This window comes from Dermacentor variabilis, chromosome 5, assembly GCF_050947875.1.
Source record: "Dermacentor variabilis isolate Ectoservices chromosome 5, ASM5094787v1, whole genome shotgun sequence".
NCBI classification, from domain to species: domain Eukaryota; kingdom Metazoa; phylum Arthropoda; class Arachnida; order Ixodida; family Ixodidae; genus Dermacentor; species Dermacentor variabilis.
The window spans coordinates 31,195,017-31,222,840 of NC_134572.1; the positions used below are offsets into that span (position 1 = coordinate 31,195,017).

General features: G+C 46.9%; 2 protein-coding genes across 2 annotated transcripts; both read left to right on the top strand.

Annotated features, from left to right (window-relative positions):
• The first annotated feature begins 240 nt into the window (after positions 1 to 240).
• On the top strand, positions 241 to 5,364 carry LOC142583477 (uncharacterized). The gene is made up of 6 exons (XM_075693965.1): positions 241 to 397; positions 569 to 693; positions 1,640 to 1,796; positions 2,846 to 3,019; positions 4,399 to 4,521; positions 5,170 to 5,364. Exons 2-6 carry the CDS (start codon positions 581 to 583, stop codon positions 5,362 to 5,364), a joined length of 762 nt encoding a protein of 253 aa, XP_075550080.1. The 5' UTR covers positions 241 to 397; positions 569 to 580.
• A 2,680-nt stretch (positions 5,365 to 8,044) lies between these two features.
• On the top strand, positions 8,045 to 18,133 carry LOC142582405 (uncharacterized). The gene is made up of 2 exons (XM_075692093.1): positions 8,045 to 8,077; positions 15,596 to 18,133. The coding sequence occupies exon 2, from the start codon at positions 15,600 to 15,602 to the stop codon at positions 17,913 to 17,915; it is 2,316 nt and encodes a 771-aa protein (XP_075548208.1). The 5' UTR covers positions 8,045 to 8,077; positions 15,596 to 15,599; the 3' UTR covers positions 17,916 to 18,133.
• The last annotated feature ends 9,691 nt before the right edge of the window (positions 18,134 to 27,824 follow it).

The window sequence follows — 27,824 nt, forward strand, 5'->3', positions numbered from 1 at the left end:
TCTAAAAGAGCTTTATGCATAAAGACTTTGAAGGGTTGCTAAGACTGCATATTTGTTCCGCACACGCACGCGCATAGTGAGAACTAACAATAATAAAACAGCTCTGCTACACAACGCGATTTCTTTCAACGGTATTTGTACGTTGCTATTGGCTCAATAGCAATGTGTCATTCATGGGTTGCATAGCATATACACATTCGCACACGTGTCGTTTCTCACGCCTTACTGTTCCAGGTCTCAGGATCCCATAAGCAAAGCGCTGTCAGACAACCCATCGAAGGTGCAGGCTGACTTGATTAATCTGTCGCACCGGAACATCTCGCACTTCGGTTGCGTAGACATTGGACACGTATACTTCGGGGCGCACTACTTGAAACGCGTGTTGAACGTCTTGAAGGTGAGCGGCTGTTTCTCGAGGTCAGATAAAGTAGAGACAGCTTTTTTCTCTAAATTTATTCCTGTCTTCATATTCGAAGTCGAAACGCGTATCGAATTAATATACATATCACACAATGCAGACAACTTTGAAGTGAATAAAGTTGCGGTCGATTTTTTTTTCTTATTTCAGCGTGCATACGACATGCTCAAGGCCGAGCGAGGCTCTCAGCGCCCCGTTTACACTATCCTGGCCATCCCGATGTATTTGCCCGGTGGTGGCCGGTGGCTCAAGCAAATGAGTGACGCTTTGAGGCAGTATGTACCACGGCCCTCACTGTTATTAAAATTAATCCTTGCACGTTGCTTCTTAATATCACAATCTCATTAGGAGACGCGCGTTATGGGAGGCACTCCGTAATAACTTTCAACAGCTGGGGTTCTTTAATGGGCACCTTAATATAAATGCACAACCGTGTTTGCGTTCTTCCTCCATTGCAATACGGCCGCGTGGCCACACAACGCCATAGCTGCTGAGCTACCGAGCTATACTGCGGCGGCTTGTCATCGCTGTATGTTTGAAGTCTTCGGGTGACTGAATGTAAATATTGCGTCAGCCTGGTTTCGTTAATATTCTATAAAGGCAGAACATACACATTCCTAGAAAAGCGAAATGTGTAGCTGTGTAAGCGTTCACCTTGATCTGGCAATCAAGCTCGAGGCCATTGCTCAATGTTCTTGCACTTGGCCATACAACAAGGTTAATAACAAGAATAGCAGCTGTGGCAGCGCGAGGGTGAACTAGTCGCCAAGTCGAAGCACTTGATGCCGGAACTATTGCTGCCCTTATGAGAGTTCTGCGACACATCGGGGTTATGAAAATGAATGTACCCGGAAATTCACCGCAATGGCAAGTGAGAATATTACTCGCAGTACTTCAGGTACAATGGCATGGACGGCGACTAGGCGTCTCCTCTCACTTCCTATTATATGACACTGTGCTCACGTTAAACATGATAATGTCAACAAACCATTGATTCGAGGCTGCTGCCGAAGTTTGATGTCGCCAAGTCAGACTTGCACGATTTCCGTTAGTTACTCGGCGGCGCTACCTTAGGGAGCAAGTGTGCTTCAGAATCAACAGCACTGAACATGGCCTCGCTGCCATGACGCACTTGTTTAAACCTTTCGCTTGTATTTCTCCAAGCGAAGCCCGCAAATGTTCTTGTTTCCCACGTCGTGCATGTCCGGTGGCATCGTACAGCATCGGACACACACCACACGGCCTGATCGCCGTCGCTCACCTGTCGGAAAACGACTTCAACGCCGGCTACGCGTGTCGCATCGTGCCACCCATGTTCCTCAACGCACCCGACATACCGAAGAATTACCAAAATATCAACCCCTACAAATACAGCATGGTCAGTAGCAGTCCGGCGCAGGTTAACCGACCGTGTTGGTGGATTTGGGGTAGTGTTGCCCAAAGTAGCAACCTAAAATTTTTTGTACGAAGCGTTTTCTCACGCATTTTCTCATGGCTGTGAGAAAATGCGTGAAATGGCTCCTCTCAGCTGCAGGAAAACTTTTTGGATTGCACGGCATGTTAGGAACGGCTGAACCAATCAGCCTTTACGAGGCTTCTGCGGCAATAATCCCAAAGCATAATGAATTGGTAGCTAGCAAGAGCACAAGAAAAAAATGATGTCAAATGAAAAGTGCTCTCGGATAAAATTCAGTGCAAGTGCATATTCATATTTATAGCCTTTGCGATGACGACTTCCTAGATTACCGCTATCAGTTCACACTATTGCATTCCGTTTCATTTGTTTCTTATTAGGGCCATTCAGACGTTTCAGAAAGGAGTGAATAGAACATAATCAGCGAGTTGATTAGTCTAAATTATTGCATATTGCAGACTTAAACAATGGGACATCTTGGCGGGAGATGGTGGAAGCGAAAACCTGATTTCAGTCGATGCTACTGCTACGGATAAATTATTCCACATACAGATTAGTTCTTGAAACTGGAACGCAATCTTTTTGATGATAATGAAAGTGTGACGACGCGTAATTATAAGTCATTAAAGTTATTCTTTCACGACACCTAGACAAGCTGGCAGCTTTGTGATTCCCCTTTGTTGGAAAATGAATCAATGTAGCACGAATAATAACGTTGTTTATGCCAAACGTTACACTTGTTGGAAAGTAGACGTTCTTGAATACTTCCAGTGCTTTTAGGGAATGATAGAAAGACAGCAAAATAATGGTAACGCTAGATTTTTTTTCAACTTGTTTTACATAGAAACAATCGCAGACCACTTGACGACAGAAAAATGTACCAATGTTTCTACTGTTCAGCGCCCTTCCTCTTCTTTTAAGAGCCCTTCGAATAATCAACTGCTCAAGTTTATAGGTTTGGCGAATGATTTATTCGAACAGAGTTATTGAATTAACACTTCTTTAAAGCACAGAGCTTGGAATACGCTGCCCTAATGGAGTTTGCCAGCAAGTGGAAGCCGTCCTCGTCCTTGTTTGTGAGCGTACCGCTCCACGGCAGGTGGTATACGTATGACGGCGACGACTACGCTTTCGACACGCTATGTGGAGTGGACCGACCACCCTCCTTCTACGGAAGCGTGGCCGAGGTGAGGAAATCGTCGCTAAAGCCATCGTTGCCTCTTCGATTGCCGTGTGCACATCTCTATTCACACGGCTTGCTTGCACGTGTTTGGTGACGCCGTAGCAAAGAACAAAACTACGGGTATTTAGCTGCACGTAAATGAATGATTGATTGCGGCGTTCAATCAACAAAGAGCTAGCTTTATGCCCTAAGCGGGAAGAGGTGGGCCTGAGACCAAATAAGAAAGGAGGAACACCGTAGCAGTTACACCCTATGCTTGCGCATTGTGCCTCCTATGCCTTAAGTGCGCAGACTATTGATGAATAGGATAATAGTAAGGGGAACAGCACGAAAAATACACGGACAACACAACAGCAGACACCACGAGTGATGACTCGCAACCCAAATTTATTGGGCGAAAGCTCACTCAATATGTGTGCAAGTATCTACGGTAACACTTTAAAATAAATATAGACAACGGTGAAACACTTTATCGCACATGTCAAGTGAAAACAATGCAGCTCGTGGCACAGCAGAAAAATCGCCTAAAAAGCCTATCGCTTTCTCGCCACCAAGGTGTTTAACTGAAAGTTCCGTGCGTTGCGTTTTGCCAACGCTGTCGAAAGGCATGTTATTCTTTCAATGCCACGCACAATAATTAGCTTACGCTTGTTTCGAGCAGTGATTGCGGTCTTTACATGAAAAGATTTGACATTGAATGACTTTAGAATAAATAAATACTTAATTAGTTTTCAATTTATAGCCCTTAAAATTAAGTTACATAATTGATCACTTTAATTGAGTTTTTTGCATTGCCATTAGCTCCGCTGTGGCACGAAATTATGTAATTTTGACATGTTTAATGACAGTTCACCATAATTCCTGAGTGAAGGGCTAGACAAGCGTATACCGACACCTTTAATAGCGCAACCACAAACTTTGACTAAAAAAAAAGTCGCCAAAGGATTTCGTTACCCACGCAGTGTTCATCGGTAACTTCAATAGCTGCAACGAGTTTCCCATTTGTCTGTAAAGCTACCTGTCTCATCTCAGCCATCTGGAGTTCTTTTGCCGCTGTCCAATATCATTGTGTTTTGTATTCAGCGCTCAGCATTGTTAGTCGGCATTCTTGTGCATAGAATCTCTTTTTTTCAAACATCGATGAATCTCTTCACATCAGGAGAGAAAATGTAAGTCATATGCCTGATTATGAAATGATATGCTCGGAGGATACAGTTAACCAGAGAAATCTCTATACACAAACATTAATGCGGTAACTGTGACGCGCACGTGGCCTCTTCCGCCAATCGGAGCCGTCGCTTCAAGTTTCCGTAGTATAGTAGTGTTCGCAGTGTGAGAAATCGGTCGGTTGCGGCTGACTATACACATGTTCCTTTCCTGTAGGTGTGCAGGAACCCGGAATACAACACTACATACGTGGTGGTTCCGCACACAGGAGTGATATCGGCATGCGAGAAATTACAAAAGGTCTTCACGTACGACAACAGCAAATCCTACCGCTACAAGGTGAACCGAAAGCGTGGGCCTTCTGGGAACGTGCTTGTACATCAGAAATCTATTGGTGTAGATTGTTTACTGGGCTGTTAGAGTCCCCAAATAAAAAAAAACAATAAATGGTCGATAACCTATTGCGTCTGAAAAGGAGTAAGTCACGTCGCCATTTATTTAGACAGTCGTGCTGAAGCATCGACAGAGACACCAGTAAAATAGTAGAACTGCTTAGGATAATTTGCATTGCTAAAATGTTTTTGTAATATGCCAGCTGAAGTGAAATTTTCTGCCCGCATCGACTCTCCAACGCAGTATGGGTTTGTACTCTAATTCTACCCTAATAGACCATCAACTAGTTTTACGAATCGACAATTTGCTATTCAGCAGGATATTCACACTGTTCCTGATTTGTAGTGCGCAAGAAAGTTTATACTTGGGCTGGTTGGCACGGCGTGGTACAGCAGTGCCCCGTGCTTTTCCACTTACGCTGTCATGTGTGTTCGCGCTGCGGGAGTTTCGTTTCCTGAAACGCACAACACTGTTGCCCGCTAGGAGTTTTCATTTTATTAGTGAGAAGTTACGTATACAGTACTTAAGCCCAAAATGCACCTCTCTTACGCGAAGTGAGAACCGCTACTACTTTTTCCATCTGTTTCCCTGCAGTTGTGCACTCTGAAGAAGAACCTGACGAGTCTGCGGTACGGCATCCTCGCCTTCGGTATTGACTGGGATGATACGACCAACAGGTGCGGTCAGGGCAGCTACGCCCGCCTGCGCACACTCCGCTGGCTTGCGGACTTCTTCAAGAACACCTTCACTTCGCCAGGCGCTTACGACCAGTGTCAGCAAGGGCCCTAATGGACCAACGAGCACTCCCTATTCCCAGCACGGCGAACACCAATTCACGAACGCGTTTATATTCATGCGATGTACTGCATTAGACATTCACGTTTATCCTTTGTTTGCTGGACCCACAGGTATTGTTTCGCGCAAGCGGATCCATAGGTATCGTTTCGCTTCTGCGCAGAAACCCTTCGCCCCCCTCTCCCCCCTCCAACTCCCAACGTCAGGTGCCATCTTTCATCAGCAGCCGCTCAGTGCTGATTGTTCTGCCCGCTGCGCTTTGGCTGCCACTGTGCTTTCTTTCGCAGCTTTTCCTCCTCTTCTTTTTCCATTTCTTCTGTTTCGCTTCCACTTATTCTAATGGGTGCAGCCGACCTCGCCAGCGTCCCTGCAAGCTCCTTGCCTACGGATATAGTTTTCCGAAAGCACTAATACGGGGCATCTTCATTAATGGAGCGCGCCAATGGAGCCTTGCGCCAATAAATATAGCGTATTGTCACTTCCTTCCTAATCTATTAATGTCGCGAAAGAGAAGAAATACGAGCAGTTAACCACTGGCAGGGCAATAGAAATTATAATAAACGATAAGGATTAAAACTTACAAATTTCAACGCCCGCGGAGAGTTATCAAGAACTGGCTCTTGTGGCTGCTGGACGAAAAATTTTTTTCCCACCTGCAGCTCTTTGTTGCCCAAGTTGAAGTGCACAATAATTGTTATAAGACACCGTTGAACCTTTCATCCATTTGCATGCAGCATCGCTGTGTATAGTGGACTGATACTGGTGTCTATCGATTTCCTATTTTGTGCGACTTCGTACAAGGGTGTCAATGTGGCTCTCAGATTTCCACCATTCTTTGTTGGAATGCTCTTTAGAAGCGTGTGTGTATAGGGCTAATAGACTCCTTGCGAAGCTTCTTTTTTTTTAGCCAAGGAGCTCTGTTTTTAAGAAAGTCTGAGGTTGCATAAAACTACGTTGCCTTCTACGCCTTCATTACAACGATAAACCCGGAATTTGCATGCGGAATAATTTTCGTATACGTGTTGCATCGGATTACTTTCTTATCTATTTGAGCAGTTCAAACATTCACGTACACGTACCGATAAGAAACAGCGAAGGCAATAACAGGAGACAAGAAAATGACGAAATTCCCGGGGTGCTTAATTCTTCATTCTTGCTTTTAAAACAGCAAAACGAAATGTTGGCCAACATTGTCCCGCAAGGTTGGCGACGCAGATATGCGCTCATTAGACAACCGTTTACTTTCGCCTACCCTTTTACAGCAGACGCGCATAATCTCGACTCCCCTCGCCAGCTCTTCGCGGGTTCCGCCCTGGGCTGCAGGTTTGATGATGGGGCAGCTGACGACAAAGCCATGTCGACCCAACACTGGCAGGGTGACGGCAAGCGTGTAATAAAAACCGGCCGAGCATCATCGCGTTATCGCCATTCTTTCCGTCAGTTCCCGCAGACCCCGACCAAAAATGGCTGCCCCCTAAATGCGCTGCAAAATATGGTCTGTACGCATGCATATTTTTAATGCGCCAACAATAAAGGTAACGCCTAAATGCGTCCACGCATTTGCTGCTCTTGATTTTGCATGCTGTACAGGTCGGCTGCCATCGCGTCGCAGCCTTATCAGCACAACCTCTCCCTTACAAGATCTCGTGGAAGCTTTCCGTGGAAACAAAGCGAAAGTTTGAGCAGAGGCGGAGCTTCTCCACATGTGTTACTGCATCTTCTGATTGGGCAGAATTAGACATCAAGGTGCAACGACAACTAAAGTTTTTTTTTGTTCTTGTTTAAATAAACATCTAGATATAACAGAGGCCTCTAGAAATTTACAGTACGTTTTGGTTATTCTCGGACAATGCCTCAGGACATTTCTTTGTATTTGGCTACACTCTTAGACAAAGATACATTCTTCGGGGTGTATATCTGCCACACAGCGATAATCGTTATGTGACTTGCTTGCATTTCCTTTCTTGGAAACGCGGCGCCCGCTACTTTCCTGTCGGGAATGCTGCGTCATGCTGATAACGCGCATGCCGTTCGTTACTGGGAAGTGCCGAGATCACAGCGTTAAAGAAAGGAAATGCGGGCAAGGCAGATGACGGTTATCGTTGTGTGGCAAGACATGACCCAAAGGGTATAATTTTTTTTAGAGTGTACTTCTTGGCTACATTTGAAGGTCGATTGGCGCTATTTAGTTAAGGCTATCGGGCAACCTTGGCAGAGAACAGAACCGACCTTGTCGGCGGTGAACACAGTCACGCGGTCGCGCACCAACTTGTGCGTTCTGCAATCGCGATTTGACGTCGAACGCCGACTAGCAGCGTTTTCCAGCACCAGACGGTAAGTGACAGCCATTTTTGTCACGTGATTACATACATTTACAAGTTGAAAGGTTACATGGCGCATGCAGCGATCAGGTGCTAAAAGAGTTGTAGCTGAGCGTCGCTTATGGTGCGCTTTCCTCACGTTTAAAGCGCACAGACTCTGCAGAGAATCGCGTTGACTTCACATTAGTGATACGTGCCGCTCGTGGTAGCCTCGACTGGCCGCCTCCATCCTGCGAATCAGAGACTGGCAGATCCGGCTTTCCTCGAACTCTGGGGCCGAGGTGGGAGAGAGAGATAAAACTTTGTTATGTCCTTGATGGGGTTCAGGGGTGGCGGGGGTGGCGGGGGCCGAACGTGCGACTCGCTCTCGGAAGAGGAAATGGCAGGTGCGAGACCATGTTACTACAAGCGTCCGATACTTTGCCTACCAATGCTCCCGACACTGCCTGGAACAACGGCGGACGCGCCGGTGGGACGAGCTTTGATTCATACGGGGCCACCGTGGACGTGCCTGAGCATGGTGTGCCTAGGTTGCCTAGATTATGGCGGTCCATCGCGAACAGCGGCGACTCTATGTTGTGATGACGTGGCGGGAAATGCTCATCTCGAGGACTGCTACGACGACAGGGCTCGGAGCGCCTGAGTGCACTCTATGCGAAAGGACAGGGTCCCAAAGTACCAGTCGAACGCAAGCCGTGCGCGCTCTTGCGACTTGTCAAAGACAGCACTGCTCGCGAGAGCTGCCTAAAGCGCTTCGAAATGACTAGCCGCAGATTCCTTTAGAAAGACAAGGCAGCAGAGTCATCATATAATTATTTTTGACACGAAAGCGTCAAATGGCCTATAGAGCGAAAAGACTGGCGTTTGTCGTCTGGAGCAGCGAAACGGCTCCCAAATACCCATTGGCTAATAACATTGTTATTATTAACTGAGGGTCCCGTTGCCGTCTTCGACTTTGGGACCCTCGATCGTCTGTATATTGTCTCTTACCAATTCATTGTATTTAAAGAATAAAAATTGGAGGACGCTTAAGCTTCGCCTTCAAGAGTGGAACGCAACAGCGTTCTCGTCGACCCGCCAAGGGGTGTGAGACAATGGGCTACGGCGCAGCGACTACGCGCCCTGCATCGGACGCGGTGAGCGTCGAGCAACGCAGCGTTCGGCGCGACAACGAAATGTGCGCCTGAGCAAGCGACGCACGCCTGAGCCTTAGAAACAGCTCGTATCTAAGGCAACATCGCGTTCACTAGAGGCGCTTTTGTACTGCTTTGAAACGTCGAACTGAGTGATCCGCCAAATTGGCTTTCAGTGTTGGACAGTTTGGCTTCGATGAAGCCATTTTAACATGACACGTCAGTCTTAGTAACGACTAGACATTTTAACATTCGGTTTTATTTGACAATATTTGTATGTACTTGCCAAGCCGGTAATAAAGAAAAAAAAACTCGTGGCTCAGTGGTAACGTCTCCGTCTCACACTCCGGAGACCCTGGTTCGATTCCCACCCAGCCCATCTTGGAAGTTGCTTTTTATTTATGAAGTGCCTGCCGTGATTTATCGCTCACGGCCAACGCCGCGGACGCCGACACCGACGCCGAAGACACCGGCTTTTCTGCGACACGAGCTCCTTAACGCTATCACGTTAATAAACTGAACTGAACTCGCTGCGATGCCACGCCATTAGCGCGCCTCGACGGAGCAGAAGGGCATTAGCAGAAGGGGCGCAAGGGAGCACCTATTGCAGCGCTAGCATGCCAGGTGTTACACGAGGGGAGAGGGCATCGCCGTGCTCCACGTCACCTTCGCTTTCGCTCACGGAACGCCGCGTTATCCGAGCCTTCCTTGTCTGCGCATGCTCTCGCCTGCGTTCCGCCTCGGCAAGGCCAGATCAAAAGGCGCGAATTGTCTCAACGCGGTCGCTTTGCCGCGAGGAGTTCATGACTCAGAAGGACCGCTCAGCGGAGTTCAACTGGACAATAATGCTTTCGCATTCACAACTTATAAGATGTTTTTTTAGGTGTCCTATGAAATTAGCTCGTACCTTTACTCAAAATTATGTACCACCTCGATGCAGTGGGCTAAACAGCTTCGCTGGTCACCCACCTTCACAGAAGGGTCATCCACCTTCACCATTTGCGGGGGCGCGTAACATATGCGGTTTGACTTATACTGACTTATGAAACTGAGAAAACGAGTTATTCTAGCTGCAAAAATAAATTGTTTTACCCTTGAAATAGACGCCTATGCAATCTTTTATTGCACGAATGATTACACATTGTGTATTGTATAAAGGTGGGCTCCCATAACTCTCGCAGTTGCTGTAAAATGTGTCCCTGAATTATATGAAATCGTTTAAACAAACTGACAGAAAACAACAACAAAGAAGCAAACAGACAAAGCGAGTGTTAGCGGCATTGCAGTTATATTGCGTTCCTATTTAGCGATGCAAGCATGAAATAGTGATGGTTAGTTTTCTAACAGATAAGTGACAGTTGTGAGGTTATGTATAGTGAAATTAAATTCTGGGATTTTGCGTGCCAAAACCACGATCTGATTATGAGGCCCACCGTAGTGGGGGGTTCCGAAATAATTTTGTGATATTACATCTGTCGGTAATTTATTCCACAACTGTGCTGCGGTATACGGAAAGAAAAATGAGGCATAATTAGTACGGCTGTCTAGCGGGTTCGGGGTTGTTCATCGCCTTGGGTATGCAATATTCGGATAAGTAGACAATATAATTTTGTGCAGGATTTGTAAAGCAAGACGAGAACAAGGTAATGAATTCAACCTTTTAGGGGCAGTATACGTTAAGCATGGGGTAGGCGAATCTTACGCAGTCTATTCGTTCTAAATACAGCATAGCTCGAAGCGTAGTTAATTTGGCAGAATAATGGGCAATAAGGTGGCGGGGTACACGAATTCGTAAATGTGGATTGCGTACGTAATGTGAGAATGTGGGAAGGTAATATTGTCACGTGGTGGTGACGTTGAAGAACACAGTAGCAAATACTGTGAAAGACAAAACTAACTTTTATTGGGCGAACCTGTGCCCACAAAAACAGGCTACACTTATAGCACAACGATAGCGGCGAACACAGTCGGCGATCGTCGAAAATCTGATCAGCGGGTCAAGTGCGTCGGCTTTTATAGAGCAGTCATCGAATGTTCCAGACTAATCGTTGGGACCCACATGCCTTGCACAAAGTTCTACAACATTCGAGTCACGCGATGAAATCAGATAACACAAGGTTCGGCGACAACAGACAGCGGATAGAAGCATCGATAACTTTCCAGAAATTTCGGATACATGCAGACGCGTCCCGCGCTGTGCGATAACATTTGTTAGGTGGCGAAAACGTGGTCGCCCGTTAAATATTACACGTGTCAATATACAGAATTCCAAATGCATGTTCTGGGAATACGAGGCGTAATGTATAAAGTATTGGAACCACTTTAACAGATCATCAATGTGTTTGCGCCATTGTAGTTGACTGTTCAAATCAACTTCTAAAAATTTCCTGCCATTAACCCTTTCCAAGTGTCATCTAACAAAGTTTTGTTGATTTAGTATTCGTTGATCGCTCTGTAGTTAATCTGCGCCAGAGGTACTGAACCCCAAATATACGTGGCCAGTGCCACAGGAGTTGCGGTTGTTGGCAAGCCGCGTTTAGTGCAGCATTCTCTACGGCATCTGAAAGTGGCATCCGCTGTGGTCTCGGGCCAGTGCGTCTCAAGCAGATGTGGGTAAATGTCCGAGTTTACTGAAGATTCCTGTGTGGCGTACGGAGGTGTAGACGCCGTGGCGTGTGAGTGTATTGATGCGATTAGCATTCTCAGCCTACTTCGTGCACTGCACGTTGTAAATAAAGGTTACGCAGGGTGTTTCAGAGAACACTTTCAAAAATTTTTTAAAGATTACCTGTGGCAGATAGCTCAGTTCTAGTTCATGAGGTGGTCTACTCGAAGCGGCGGACTCTACTTGCACAAAAAAATGAAATGCAAGGTCGACTAATTAACAAAAATGCGCGAATTATCTTTTTGACTAATTGCATTACGACCCATATCACAATTTACAAATTCTAGTCTTAGAATTCGCAAGGGGTTCTGGCGTTCCAGTTACTTGTGTACTTTAATGCTTAAAGTGACGTTTTGTTAACAAATTAATTAGAACGCCAATGCATTTCTTAGCAAAGTTCGGCAATTAATGTTTCGAAACTGGTGTCTTCCTCAAAATTCATTCCAAGTTGGTCCGTCTTGCGAACTCCACGTAGAATTAGGCGATTAGCTAAGACCTAATTAGTGATTTTTTTGATAAATACTCAACTTTGAATTTCAATTTTCTGTGGAAGTAGTGTCCGCCACTTCGAGTAGGCCACCTCACGAACTAGAATTGAGCTCTCTGCCACAGGCAACCTTCAAATATTTTTGAAAGTGTTCGCTGAAACATCCTCTATATCTTCAGCGGGGCGGTGTGTCGCTACGCAGCTTAATTTATTATCGAATTAACGTCAATATTCATCGTGAAATGTGATCTGCCGGAATTTTTTTTCGGGCGGTACGCACCGCGCGCGAGCGACTCGCCGTCGTATTGCCGGCGAAACGACAATGCCGGACTGACCGTCATGCTGCGCTCAGCCATCTCCTGCAGTAAAGCATGCTCTGCACTGCGCTGCCGCCATGAGCGTTGCGCGCACGCGCACTAGCGTTCTGTTGTACCCGCACTGCAGTCTCGTTCTGCAACGTCAAATTCATCGCACAAGAAGGCCTGTTGACACAGTGCGTCTTATCTGTCTAATCTTGTTCAAAGGACAACTAAACGAACTAGCCCACCAACTTACTTCTCTGCGTAATAATTTAGCCTTTCAGAGTCGATACTATTAGCCTTAGTTCGCTCTCAACTACACGTAAAATCTGTTACAACAATGAACTTAGCTGTAGCACAGAAATATAGTATACGCAAACTTTCCTCTGGGTTGGGCCTTTGCTCGGCTTGTACGTCGGGGTCTCGCGGACGACAGACACCATACAAGTTATGGGGTTTTACGTGCCAAAACCATGATCTGATTTATGAGGCACGCCGTAGCGGGGGACTCCGGAAATTTGGACCACCTGGGGCTCTTTAACGTGCACCTAAATTAAGTACACGGCTGTTTTCGCATTTCGTCTCCATCGAAATGCGACCGCCGTGGCCGGGATTCGATCCCGCGACCTCACGCTTAACAGCCCAACACCATAGCCATTAAGCAGCCGCGGCGGGTGCCATGCGAAGTTATACCGTGCGTCCTAGCTAAGGTTAGCCAAGTTGTTGAACAGGAAAAAAAGATATTAAAAAACACCGCGCAAGGTACAATCACGAGACTTACAGTATCTTACAGTAGGTATCTTGCGCCATGTTTATTATTCTTCTTTTTTTTCGTCAAACAGCTTGGCAGCGTTAGCTGCAACACCCTGTAGAAGCGATACTTTGCGAACCCTTCCCAGCTGGGTTGGCGGTGCCGGCGGCTAGCGCTGTTGCTACCTCCATCGCGGCTGTTGTGCTCGCCTTACACAGTAGCTCACACACACGGTAGCAATCGTATAGCGAATTGGCTTATACGCCGCCATTTGCATTACCCCGATAGGCGTACTGGTGATCGGCTCTGTTTTGTACTGAATTACGTGACAAACGGTACCCCAGTTTTCTGAAAAAGAACATATGCCTTGAAACACATGACTTGTTTAAAAATTGGAGGACGCTTAAGCTTCGCCTTCAAGAGTGGAACGCGACAGCGTTCCCGTCGACCAGCCAAGGGGTATTGGGCTACGGCGCAGCGACTACGCGCCCCGCATCGGACGCGGTGAGCGTCGAGCAACGCAGCGTTCGGCGCGACAACGAAATGAGCGCCTGAGCAAGCGACGCACGCCTGAGCCTTAGAAACAGCTCGTTTCTAAGGCAACACCGCGTTCACTAGAGGCGCTTTTGTACTGCTTTGAAGCATCGAACTCGTGGCTCAGTGGTAACGTCTCCGTCTCACACTCCGGAGACCCTGGTTCGATTCCCACCCAGCCCATCTTGGAAGTTGCTTATTATTTATGAAGTGCCTGCCGTGATTTATCGCTCACGGCCAACGCCGCGGACGCCGACGCCGACACCGACACCGACGCCGACGACACCGGCTTTTCTGCGACACGAGCTCCTTAACGCTATCGCGTTAATAAATCAAACGTTGTGGCCTTCTTTCCGGGGCGTAGCACCTGTGCTGGGTCGGTTCTTTCGTCTAGTAAAGTGGTGCGATACTGCAGATAGTGCAATAGTAAAGTGAGCTGATCCCGCAGATAGCGTAACGAAACTGGGCTCCACAAAACGCGCTGAAGCGGATGAACTGTTTATAAAATTCAAGTAACAATTCAAAATAATTATAACACCTGCGCTGAACATGTATCTTCAAGCGGCCTCTATAGCCTTGGTAACAAAGAAAACTGAATGCGGGCTGAGTTCGCTGGCGTTTTCAAGCAAGAAAAGAGCAAGGTGGTTTTTGGTAGTGACGCATTGTCAGCGTATATATCTGCTAGAGAAGTTCGTGGCTAGGAAGAGAGAGCGCCCGTAGGGAGTTTAGCGAAGGCGATATTGAAACCGCTTCACTCGCCTACGAGGTCAGAGTGGTTTAGGGGTACGTTAAATAAACTAAGGCCTCGTGCACAGTAGAAGATCTTTTAAGAGTGTAATTAAAGCCGATTTGATAAGCCGATCGTTCTCTGAGTCGTACTTTTTATCGCGTTACCTCCTGTAATACTACCGATTACGGGAAGTCCCCCCTCACAAGAAATTGTGGGGGGAAATCGACATTTGCAGTTGCCGAGACGTAGCATGTGTACGAATTGCCCAATCTCTTGGTTGCAGGCGGCGGCGATGGAGCGCGCTATACTCGCGGACAACGTTCTGCGGCAATAAATGGAAAGCTACGGAGGCAAAGCGCGCACAAGTGAGAGCCCTTCTCAAAAGTGTTCCGTGTTTCCATCCACGTTAGTTTAACCAAGGGAAGAGAAAACATAAATACCTTAGCTAAATAGCTAAAACTGAATGTAGATGTTTACTTATTTTGCGGCTTTTCCCTTCCGCGTCTGGGCAAACGCGAAACCGTCGCCCTTGGAAGCTGCGTCGATTCGGCGTCTGTTCACAAGAGCACTGTCAAGCGCTGGCGGACTACTTGGCGCGGCAACACATGCACAGAAGCTCCGGTCCCGTAGCTTTCCCTTCATTGCCACAGAAATTTGTCCGCGAGTATAGGCGCACAAGTATCGCTACTGTGACAGTGTCGAAAGCATTAGGTTTAAGGAGCATTTGAAGCTTTTGTGTTTCCGAAATTATACTTGTTTTTTACATTTGAGTGCTTGAGTAACTGCCTCCTCAGCTCCGTAGCTGGCGCCATGTGCGCGAAAGGGCGCCATAAAAACTTTATCCTCGACTTCCGGATGAACAATTGTGCAATACTTCAGGGCCTCTTTAAGGGCTTGAGTGAGTTTTATGTAAACTCATTCTGTTCTTTTTTTCTGTTTTACCGCGAACAACTCTAAAAATATTGCGTATTTACGTTCAGATGGACGTTATTGAACTCTGGGTGGTCAAAATGAATCCGCGGGAGTCGCTCCCGCGTATCTTACAATCACAATCGTCGCTTTCGGATGTAAAACCTCAGTATTTAGTGTTTATTAGTTTCGAAACGTTAAATTCTATAAAGTACTCTTAATTACTGCTTTTTATATCACGGCTATTGGATATGTAAGGAGGTTTCAGAATAGCAGCGCTTTCGCTTCGCGCTGTGTAAACTGCAGGAAACAACGCTTTAGCTAAGCCATGTAATGAGGCAACATTGTTTATCCTCTTTTTGTATGAACTACATTGCCACGTTGCTCCCTCTGCAGCGGCATGTCTTCGGAGGTACCAAACTTGTGGCGTTACTGCAGCCAGCTGAACCAGCTCTGTCCCGACCTGCTGCCGGTCGGCAAGGTGTACGCGGACCTGCGGTGGTCCGGCACGCCTTACACTGCCAGGCGCCTGGACCACAGCGTGGGATGCACGCACGGGTCGGGAAGCGGCGGCACCAATGGGGGCCGAGTGTGCCACGTATTTGCGTGTCTCTCTGCATGGAATGAATTTCTCATGTTCATCAACATGGAGCTGCGAGAAGCACCTCCCGGTGAGCTCTCACTGACGCGCATGCGTGGAACGTCCCCCAGTTCACCCTGCCGTTGGATCACCCGCGTCCGCCATGCTGCTGTCCTGGTCCACTGGCTCCTTACAGTGCACCGCTGCGTCCGTCGTGTCGAACTGGACGTGCTCGTGGTGCAGAGATCAGGCCCGTTCTCTGCGCTGTACTACGACGCCTTGCATCACAGCGCGAACATTCGCGAGCTCACTCTGCTCGGCCGGCACTCAAATAGGGACGCAACCAAACGCCTCGTCGCGTCCATCGCCCACATGAAACGCCTAGAGAGGCTAGACTGCACGAGTGTGGACTTCTCAGAAGAAGCGAGTTTCGCGGAGTACATCGCCACCACAGACACGCTGAAGGCGCTCACGCTGATTAGCGTTGAGGCGCATCCCGGCTGCCTTCCAGTTCTCCTAAAGGCGCTTGTCTCTAACAGCTCCATAACTGAGCTCTCCGCCAACATCGAGTATTTAAGTGGAGACAGCGATGACGCATTTTGCTCTTACCTTAAGAAAACTGCCATCCTCAAGCGCCTCAGCCTAAGCAAGCCTTCTTTCAGCCAATGCTCTTACCTGGGGGCAGTGTTCGAGGCCATGTCGCAAAACAAGAGCGTCTCAAAACTATACCTTGTGGGATTTACCCTCACGACAACAGATGCCTGGTCATTTGCTCGTTTATTGGACATGAATCGCGCTCTTAAGATCATTGGCTTCAAGTACTGCGAGTGGTGCTTACTGGCGGATGAGTATTTGTTCCCTCTTTCGCGGAAGTCAAAGATTGGCGAGTCGGCCCGCACTGAGCGAACCCTCTGGAATGTACTTCCCCTCGCCGTAGCGTTGGAAATTGTCTCTGGCCTTGAAGAAATAATGCTAAATGTGAGTGCTTTCAATGCTACCGAGCAACTCGCCCTGCTCTGTGCGGTAGCGTCCAATAGTACTATCAAAAAGGTCAAATTTGATGCGGTAGCCTCCGACACCATAAGTTCCTTGTGCGAAGCCCTCCGAATTACAGGCACGAAAGACAGAGTAGACTTGGGCGTTGTGGACACATGCGTAGGAGACCTGGTCCATGTGCAAACATCCTGCAAGGAAGCCAGTGAACTTCGTCTCGAGATTTCCCCTGATGATGATGCCGAAGCAATTTTAGAGTGTCTTAGAATGCTGCCCTCTTGCACCCAGTTGGTCGAGATGGACATTTGTCTGGAGGAAGAGCCGCTGGACCCCAAAGCATGCCTTCTTCTCTCCGAGTGCATAGTGCACAATCAATCTTTGCGACAACTCTGCGTGATGTTCTTTGCGAGTGGAGACGCGGTGGTGCTTATTATAAAGGCACTCTCTTGCAACGACACATTAGAAGATATTACTATCGAAAATTGGAAGCTGGACGATGAAAGCGGCTCCTTACTTGCTAGCCTGGTGGCGAACAGCAAATTCATTACCCACTTTGTTTTCAGAACACTTTGTTTTGTGGGGCACATACCTCTCGTGTTTCATCTCGCCAAACGCCTTGAATGCAATACTACCTTGGTGTCTTTGCACATTGAAGAAAATCGCAATTTTCAGGAGCAAATGGCCGCGGCAATGGACATTGTAAGACGGAACGCGGCGCTCGTTGATTGCGCAGCGCACTTTGTGATGGGTTCAAGGAACAAGCGCTACGCGGAAGCTTTCGAGCGAGTCGCCCGCAGTCCGGCCCTCGTGGCCAGGGTGCAAGAACAGGCCGAAGGTCAATGTCTTCGTCGAGCGAAGGATGCGATCCAGGAAACCATGCGATATCTCAGGGATATGGAATCATTCATGAAAGTTGCGGGCGTGGTGAAGGATTGCTTGTCATGGGATGAGAGCGTCGAATATCGTCAGCGCTTGGATGTTCTGCCCTTTGACTGCTGGCTTCATGTGAGGCAGTACATAAAGGTCGCCGACGTGTTACGCGATGAGCCACTCGCCACTCATACTTCGCGGCCCAAGCGCGGCCTTTGGCCACGAGTGATGCGGGGAAGACGCAGCAACAAAGCGCCTCGCGTTAGGATTTGAGCGGGATGCCTTCAATAAAAAGAAAAGCCATGAGCGCGTGCACTCCCTAAGCAAACATTTTCGCTCTTGCTGACTGCAACATGGCCCCTAATTTGTTATGTTCGCTTCGAAAAAAATTATAATTTAGTTCATGTTAATATTCAACTGCAATAACAATGCAAAAGCTAGCTAAGCAACGGGTTATGTTTTGTGACGAATGCCAATAAAATGGGCCTGCCACACATCGTATGGTCTAGAATTCTGTCTATTCAAAATGTGCACTACGTACGACATTGTGGAATTGCTGCGCATGAAAAAGACGGGTGCTGTCATTACCGGCGACGACTTCACAATTGCCAGTAAGTACAGCGGGGCGTGGAATTTCCGGAGGCGCCGGACATTTGTGCGCTTGCGCACGTACGAGGGTGTACGAGAGAAGAAATGGGGAGGGGGGGGGGGGCGTTTGCCTCTTGAATATATGACTGCCTAGGCACTACGGAGGAGAGGTTTCTTTGCGCGTGTTTTATGCGTTTGTCCCTAGGAGTGCGGCATTGCGGAGTGGAGTCGAGTTTGTTTACGCTCGGATGCAGGCTGCCGATGCAGTGAAACAGGTGAAGAAACGGGGACTGACGCCCCAACTGGCGGCCACTGTGTCGGACAGACTCTTTCGCACCTGCGACGGTCATACTAAGTCAGCTGTGCCGGATCATACGTTTCTGGCACCTTACGGAGATACACCTTCAAAATAACATCACAGATGTTTCCGTGGGGGCAGCAAGGACCGTAGTAGAGGACGGGCCCCATATATTGAAAATGTAGAAGGCACAGGGACTTAGCAACCGCGGTTGAACGCGAGTTGCTGAAGGGCCCCTGGTGGCGCTCGACGCCCCTGCAACCGCTATGAGAACGCGTCGCGCCACCCTAGCGCCTTTTACGCTAACCTAACTTAACGCTAACAGAACCTAACCTAACGAACAAAACACAAATAAAGAAAAGAACTGTTTTCAGCGTTGAGGAGAGCCAGTGCATCTAGTAGTAGCCTGTCTTAACGATTATATACTGCAATAACACAAGATAGAGCTACAACACTTTTAGAACAATGCAAAACATACATAACAGTGATCAATGGTAACAAGGCGTGCAAGTAGGATAACATGGTTGTTTAAGAAAGATCAGCTGGTATGGCTGGTTCTATCATTAAGGTAAGTTAGGAAAGCCGATTGGAAAGTAGATAATTCCTCAATGTCGGCAGTGAATTGTGAAAGGGCGTTCCAATCATTTATTGATAAGATTGAAGGTGAGCGTAAATATTTTTTAGTCCATGCGAAAGGTGGGTATACCTTGAGTTCGTGGTTAATGCGGGCGGTGATGTGGGCTGCTCGATGAATAAAGTTTCGTGAAAAGGCACTGCCTCGTTAATAAACACGGTGATTAAAATTTTCGGCAGATTCTTCTATTGAGAGTAGGTCACCATTCTCCAATTTGAGTTGTACACTGCTTAGCCTTTTTTTTTGCCTTTATTACCTGCCAAAATTTTCGAGTGGCGGGTAATCATAAGATAGGGCTAAGTTTAGTTAAAGTATTTCTTTTTAGCTTCATTGATTGAGGCCACTGTAAACTTTGACAGCCCTTTGTAGTTTGGCCAGCCTATAGTGGTATTTGATGTTCAAACTCTTCTAAACGCCCGTTTGTTCTAGTTAACGCCTGCTTTGGACGGGAGACCTAAGTTTGGTACGCAGCACTGTCCCATTTTTAAAGGTTGTCTCTGTATAAAGATAATTTGTGGTGAACTGATCGGCTTGCGAAATTCTGTAGGAATTCGGCCACAAACGCCCTGAACATGCGGTTCAGTTTGGCAATATGTATACGCCAGCATAGTCAAGTATTGTTTTCATTTATTTTGTTTTGTTTTCGCGTGGCATACCCCCATAGTGCGGTGAAGGGCCCAGTGCTCACGTACTTCTTCAAGAACACGAGCGCTTCCGCACTCAGGATGGTTAGTAAATATCAGATCAAGAATATTTTGCCCTCGTGTAGGGTTTTTTATTTCTGGATAATTAAAATTATCGGCCAAGACAAGTGTGCCATTTGGGAAGTTATTTGTGACCTGTTCGATAGCATCGTTGAAAAGATCCGCAAACTCGGGATGGCTATGTAGAGGTCGGTAGCACGAACCAATAACACAGTGCACATGACAGTGACGCGTATAACAGTCCAAATAATTTGAAGCGGTGAGTAAATATATATAACAGGCGACTAAAATTTCTTTTTGACAGCAGTTATTGCGCCACCTACTCGCGTCCCTTTTCGTTCTCTGCGAAAAAGTACAAATTACTTCAGCAGCGATAGTTCATTATCAGCAATATGCGTGGTGAGCCCCATTTTTGTACCGATGATGATATCATCACCAAACACGTGTATCAGTGTTTTTAAGATATCAATTTTCTTAAATAAGCTTCGGAAGTTTGCCAGGAGCAATGAAACTTTATGCGCAGTTGGTTTGTTGTGAATCGCTGCGGCTGGTCATTTATGCAAGGGATGGCTCTTTTATTGACCAGAACAACAGAATTAGACTATTAATCGTACCGATTGGAGCCATCTTGCATGTATAGTGTGTGAAAAAGGAGCGTAAGACGTTCGTTTTCCTGCCGGTTTCCCTTGGCAAACTCTCGAAGCTTTTTACGTGCCAGCTGGATCTTAGGCGAGAAGTATTCCAGCCATACTTTAGGTGAGACCAGATTCTTTAGTTTCAAAGCGTTGCTCAGTGCTTCTGCTTTTTATTTCTAGTTCAGAAACTTAATGACAATGGGGCGATTGAAACCGTCTTCTAATACGGGGGTCTGCGCTAAAACACAGGGACAACAAAAGTAGGTGAATTTCCACCAACTAGCCCAACTTGCAACTCTACTGCGATAGAAACCTGACCGCAGTTGGTCAATCTCTATGGGCACGTTCTATGTGTCCTAGAGTTAGTTTAAGGTGAGCCGAAAAGAATTGTGTGACAATGTTCTCTGTTCTTTCGTAGTTTTCAATTTCAGGAAGGCCCTCGACAAGCAGGTTGTTTCTTCGCATTCTGTTATTCATGCCATCTACAAAATCACCGAGTTCTTGATATGCCGTGGCTATAGTCCACTTGACTTCTTTTACTGAATCACTCATATTTCTTCCTTTTTTTAACTGCCTGTTAACTATAGCTGTTTGAGAACACAAAAATGCTTATTTGCACAAGCACTGAATTTCTCTGTGGTTTTCTGACCGCCGCTTGAAAAAACCTTGAATAGGCAGACCAAAAGTGCAGTACAGTAAACTGTACTTTATCAATGGTGCTTTCAGTGTATAAGGACAGCGTGCCATATTATTGATCACAGAAGGATCCCTTGTATAAATGGCGGTCGATTGCAGGTCCTATATTCGACATCTATTCCCAATGTTGGCGCACGGTATTTTTTCACCCCAAAACGATGTTCTCAGAAGTACGTTCTCGTTTCGTGCGTAGATCCAGGCGTCGATAGCGCCATAGAGAACGCTCTTTCTGCGAAACATCTTCTCCACGGTGCACGTATGTTGAAAAACAACGTGAGACTTGTAACCAATTGGCGATGATAAACGATCCTTTAAAGTTTCTTCCAACTAGAGATTTCTTAGCACAGACAAGTTGTCCTCCGTAGGCTGATGCTAATAAATACTAATACAAGCATATTCGAGAGACCGGTCGATTGTAACATGTGACCACGCTGCTGAGGTCACGCGCTAGCTGACCGCTCCTATTTAACGAGCCGCCATCAAGACGAGCACGACAATCAACCGAAGGAGGTCTGTCGTCATGCACATGAAGGTAACAGGATACTCGGTAAGCAACATGGACGTATACACTCTTACTTTAGTCCAGCAGACCGCTTACCTTCAAACGCTAAATGCTAGGGCACGACGGCAACAACTTTCTGTTGCACTTCTAATAACATAACCGCGCAATTATTGAATTTTAAATAGCGATGTCAATATGGTTCTATTACACTCAGTCATCGAAGAGAAGCGCTCGTATACTTTATTTCGCCTTTTTTTAGAGTTAATAGAAAATAACCCTTACAGTTTTGTCTGACGTTTTCCGTGTATCGCCCATCGAAGAACAAGGGAATGACTTGCATGAAATTTTCAGACTTGTCCGCGCGATGTCACCGTCAAATCGCAGGTGGGTGGACTGCAGAAGGTCAAAGACCGCTGACAAGATTATAAATTATGCGGGAGGTGTACATCTGATTCGGTCACTCGAAAGTATTTCAAAGACAATTGGCTAGCATTTGATTTGTTTTCCCTTCAAAGCATGCCTACTTGTACAACCTGCGTAAACTAATTGTAAATTATCTATATATACGGAGTGTCCCAGCTAACGCGGAAGGAGCTAGTTAGAAAATGGGGCAACGAGATATGAGGATGGTACCAACGTTGTTTTATTAGCAGTAGCCTTGCGCAAACTAGACATTTTCTTTCCCGATAATCTTGATGAGTTGATTAGTCCTAATTATCCTAATCATTAAATACTTGTGCAATTGTGTGAGCTGGAATGCCAAGTTGTGCATCTCATTCGAAAACACATTTGAAATAGAGTGCGCACCTTCAAACGAAAGACACGAATCGAAAGCTGTTGACGTGTCGGCGAAAGCGCGCTCGCGCTCGTTTCCAGTCTGATAAGCCAGACGCGCACTTGGGCAGGTATACGTTTGAGAGTGCTGAAAACCCTGGCACATGGGTACAGCATGTGCACGAATAAGTACGAGGTGCTCCAGGGTATGTGTAATGGTTCCACGATTTATATTTGGAAATGCGGTCTCGATGCACTCGATGGCATCAGGACTCGATGGCAAGCAAAGGTGAGTGGGAAGCCCCGCATTGTGCGCTCACGGGAAGAATGCAAATTTTGCAGAACAAGTTTTTAGTTTGAAACTCAGAGTAACCTTGATTTCGGAGAACAGCTAAGGAATATGGAAGAAACTAAATGACTTGCGAGAGTGATCAAGTATTTGTACAAGAAGTACATTGGCTCACAATGGAGGAAAAGAGCTAGGAAGCTTAGCAGCAAGTATGCGACCGTTATAATAAGCAACATGGCAACAAAGAGCGTCAAATTCGAAGTCAGAGAGGCTGAGACAATCGCCTGTGGGGCGGCAAAGGAAAAGAAACCTGCTATAAGGAAATACCTAAGTGGTAAAAACGAAATCCCACGAGAAACAATTTATGATAACTCCAAGAGAAGCTCTTTAATTTACGAAGCGAATTTTCCAAGGCATCAGGATGCCTTGGAAAACGCAGTTATAAAGTGAGGTACACCAAGTAAGAAGAGGCATGTGCTAGCTGTGATAAAGGTAGGGAAACGATGGCGCATGTTTTATTAAAATGTGAAAATATCTACCCAGCTGTCGGTTAAGTCTCTGCTGGCTTCCTGGATGTCCTTGGTTTCAGGGATAGCAGGGGGAACGTGAACATTTCCGCAATAGAGATTAGTAAAAGGTAACTGGAGGTCTGGTGGCAGAAAATCAAGGGCACCACAAACAACGGAGGTGTACAAAGACAAATTACCACTAGTAGTTCAGAAATTTTGATATTCGGAATTCTTTGTCTGCATGAAAAATAGGTAGGACATTAGACAAAATATAAACAAGAGCTTAATGGTGCAATTCACCGCCCCGTTTCAAGGAGGACGCTCATAGCATCCATCCATCCATCCATCCATCCATCCATCCATCCATAGAGATGTTCTTGCGGTTTTTCTTCTTCTTTCTTTTTTTGAGGCGAAGCTTTCTTTTTCCGCTTTACTGGATTTGACGTTACTGCTGTCTACTGGGTAGATGAGTATCTCTGTTTACAGGTTTGTGAATATATATACTAAGGTTATATGTGCAGTAAATACTAGTACTAGTGAACGTGCTTATACCAGGTATCCCGCGTTACTTGAGCCAAACAATAAAAGTATGAAAATACTACGTAACTGGGCAAAACCAAGTAAATGTTGGTTGCCATCGCTTAGAGTTACTTAGATTATTTTTTGCGTACCGCCTAATTGCATAACTATACATAATTAATGAAACAACTTCTGAACTATTATAATTAGATTGAAAGTTTCAATGAGAAAATTGTAAAGCAACACGAAGAACTGCGAAAACAGCTTTCTGTTGCTCAATACGTGCTACAGAAAAGGGTTTTTCCAAGCCTGTGAGGAGGCAGCGAGCGCACGCTAAGTTCCTCGAGCGGCCAGTCGTGCGGCAATTTTCCGTGCATTTGTGGGCTTCTTTCACACTCGGAAAAAAATTCTCATGTATGTATTAAATTAGGGGGTATTTTCACTTTCTGATTATGAGGCACGCCGTAGTGGGGGACTCCGGAAATTTGGGCCACCCGAGGTTCTTCAACGTGCGCCCAAATCTAAGTACACGGGTGTTTTCGCATTTGGGCCCCATCGAAATGCGGCCGCCGTGACCGGGATTCGATCCCACGTCCTCGTGCTCAGCAGCCCAACGCCATAGACACTGAGCAGCCACGGCGGGTACTTTCATGTAGCAAGCATTGAGCAACAGAAAGCTGTATCGGAAGTTCTTCATGCCGCTCTGCAATTTTCTCATTGGCACTTTTTATCTAAGTATAATATTTGATAAGTTTAATAATTAATTAGGATCAATTATGTAATTGGGCAGTATGCAAAAATAATCTGAGTATCTCCAGGCGACGGCAAATAACATTACCTTGGTTCAGACCAGCTACGTGGCATTTGCATAATTTTAAGGTTTGGATCAAGTTACGTCTGATGCCTTGAATAATACCTGCACACTAATCGGCACAGTAACGCTAGAACACAGTAATGAGCCTCTGTTCTGCGTACCAAGAATTGACAATATATTCGTACATAAAACATCAACAAATATGTAGGCTCACGGGTACCTCTAAAGCACAGAGACATGTTATTGGAATGGCGCATTGTATTTACAGTGTACCTTGATGTGCTTGATTTTCATCTATTCATTGATTCAGTATGTACCACTGGGTGTTTTGACCGCTCTTGGCCACTCCTCCAGGCTGGGTACGCACCCATGTGGCACAAGTAGAGAATTGCTAAATATAGCTAGGTATGTGTGCCTCTTCTCTGTACCATAACCTGCGATCACCGTTGTTTCCTCAGCAAGGGTGATTGATCGCCTACGTACTCGTGACATCACGGCGTAGACGTCTCAAACTGTTCATGCGCCTGGTTTGTTGTTTTGGTTTCGACGAGGCTTGTGAGCAGCGTAATGTGTAAACATACAAATCGCATAACACTAAAGTTACGGCACTTGTGGTGGACAAAGATAAACATTCGGATCCTGGATGGCTAGAAGTTACATTTATATAAACCAAAATGAAAGCAAAGTTATGGACATTAGAAGTCCATATAAACAGGTTGTACTTGTCTGCTAACTTTAAACAAATGTAAAGACCAGTGCTCACACGCCCTGCTCTTGAACTAACTTCAACAGTCAAGTGTGTGTGTGTATATATATATATATATATATATATATATATATATATATATATATATATATATATATATATATATATTATGGCAAAGAAGTCCGACACTGCTGTGGATGACACAAAGGACGCCGAGAGGAAGACGCAACAGCGTAGACTTAGCCAGTCGCACCAGGAACAGCGTTTAGCTTGAGCCCCACTTCAGTAGCGCTGCCGATCTGGATGCGGAGCTCTGCACGGCGCACTTCTTCCTTACAACCTTACCCCTAGCTGAAGACGGAGCCGCACAAGAGGCCTAAGGCGTCGTGAGGATGAAGGGCTCGTGATACGGTTTGAGCCGATGTACGCGGCCTCGGCGACGCAGGTCCGTAGGGGGCGTCAGAGGCTAGAAGAAGTAGTTCACCAGAGAAGTTTCCTATAGAACCCGGTAGGGTCCATGGCATCAGGATACAAACTTGGAGGAGATACCTGGTGTCGAAGTAGGAGGCACCCACAATCAAACGAGAGCGTCAGGCGAAAATTGGGGGTGAGGGCGCCCGACTTCTTGGCGAAGTTTCTGTAGCGCTTGTTCTTGCGTTGTAAGGGAGCGAGCTAGTTGCCGACATTCTTCTTAATTCCGGGCGGCTTCGGAAACCGGCGTACCCTCTGATAAGTCGGGACGGTAAGGAAGAATAGTGTCAATGGGAAATGATGGTTCGCGGCCATATAGAACAAATAAGGGAGAAAAGCCCGTCGTTAACTGGGGTGCCGTTTTGTAGGTGTACAGTACGTGGCATAGGGAAGGATGTGGTCCCAGTTGGTGTGGTTGGAGGCGATATATATCGAAAGCATGTCGCCAAGAGTGCGGTTTACCCGCCGTGGTTGCTCAGTGGCTATGGTGTTGGGTTGCTGAGCACGAGGTCGCGGGATCGAATCCCGGCCACGGCGGCCGCATTTCGATGGGGGCAAAATGCGAAAACACCCGTGTACTTAGATTTAGGTGCACGTTAAAGAACCCCAGGCGGTCGAAATTTCCGGAGTCCTCCACTACGGCGTGCCTCATAGTCAGAAAGTGGTTTTGGCATGTAAAACCCCATAATTTTTGAAGAGTGCGGTTAAAGCGCTCTGTCGATCCGTTTGTTTGCGGGTGATATGCGGTGCTACAGCGATGAATAACGCAGCATTCAGCAAAAAGTTCTTGATTGACATCGGCGAGAAAGATGCGGCTTCGGTCGCTCAGGAGTTCGCGGGGAGCACCATGACGTAGAACGAAGCGTTGAAGCAGGAAGGAGGCAACGTCACGAGCCATCGCAGCTGGTAGAGCGGGGGTTTCTGCATACCTCGCGAGGTGGTCTATAGCTACAATGACCCAGCGATTGCCAGCAGCTGTGTATGGCAGAGGTCCGTATAGGTATTTCCCAACCCGGTCGAAGGGTCGCGAAGGGCACGGCATAGGTTGCATTGGCCCAGAAGGGCGGCAAGGATCAGGCTTGCGGCGTTGACATTGTCTGCAAGAGCGAATGTACTTTTGCACGCATGTGTACATACTGCCCCAATAAAACCTATGACGTAGTCTGGTGTAGGTCTTGAAGAGACCAGCGTGTGCGCACTGAGGGTCGGCGCATACATCAGTGCGGAGCTGCCGGGTATTACAAGCAGCCATTTGCGGCCGTCGGAACTGTAATTACGGCGATAGACGATTCCGTCGGGGATGGCGAAGTGCGAAGCTTGTCGGTGTAACGCTCGGGATGGCGGGCGGGCTGGTGAATCAGAGATGTAATCTATCAAAGATGAAATCCAGGAGTCCTTGCGCAGCTCCAAAGCTATGTCGACAGAAGCGAATGGGAGAAGTCGGTCGTCTAGGACGGAGACACTGACAATGTCGGCGTGGACAGTCGAGCGCGAAAGAGCATCGGCATCGGCGTGTTTCTTGCCTGAGTGGTAGACAACCCGGATATAGTACGCTTGGAGCGTCAGTGCCCACCGGGATAGGCGGCCACAGGGCTCCTTCAGAGACGACAACCAGCAAAGTGCGTGGTGATCGGTAACGACATCGAAGGACCGGCCGTACAGGTATGGACGAAATTTTGTGATGACCCAGATAATCGCTAGACATTCTTTCTCTGGGACTGAATAGTTCGCTTCAGCTTTCGTGAGAGTGCGGCTCGCGTGAGCAACAACATATTCTTGGCAGCGGGGCTTTTGCTGGGCGAGCACAGCGCCAACACCAACACCGCTAGTATCCGTATGGATTTCCATGGGAGCAGTTGGATCGAAATGGCGCAGTATCGATGGTGTTGTGAGCAGGCGACGTAGCGTCGTGAAGGCATAATCGCAAGCCGAAGACCACGCGGAAAGATTGGGGTCTCCACGAAGAAGCTTTGTCAGAGGTGCCATATCGAAGCGAAATTTCGAATAAAGCGGCGTAAGGACGAGTACAGGCCAATGAAACTG

Excerpts from the sequence above, each read along its gene's own strand:
- LOC142583477 (XM_075693965.1), top strand. The coding sequence starts at position 581 with ATGCTCAAGGCCGAGCGAGGCTCTCAGCGCCCCGTTTACACTATCCTG. Across the intron at positions 1,797-2,845 it reads ACCCCTACAAATACAGCATG|AGCTTGGAATACGCTGCCCT; the intron begins GTCAGTAGCAGT and ends TTTAAAGCACAG. Across the intron at positions 4,522-5,169 it reads GCAAATCCTACCGCTACAAG|TTGTGCACTCTGAAGAAGAA; the intron begins GTGAACCGAAAG and ends GTTTCCCTGCAG.
- LOC142582405 (XM_075692093.1), top strand. The coding sequence starts at position 15,600 with ATGTCTTCGGAGGTACCAAACTTGTGGCGTTACTGCAGCCAGCTGAAC.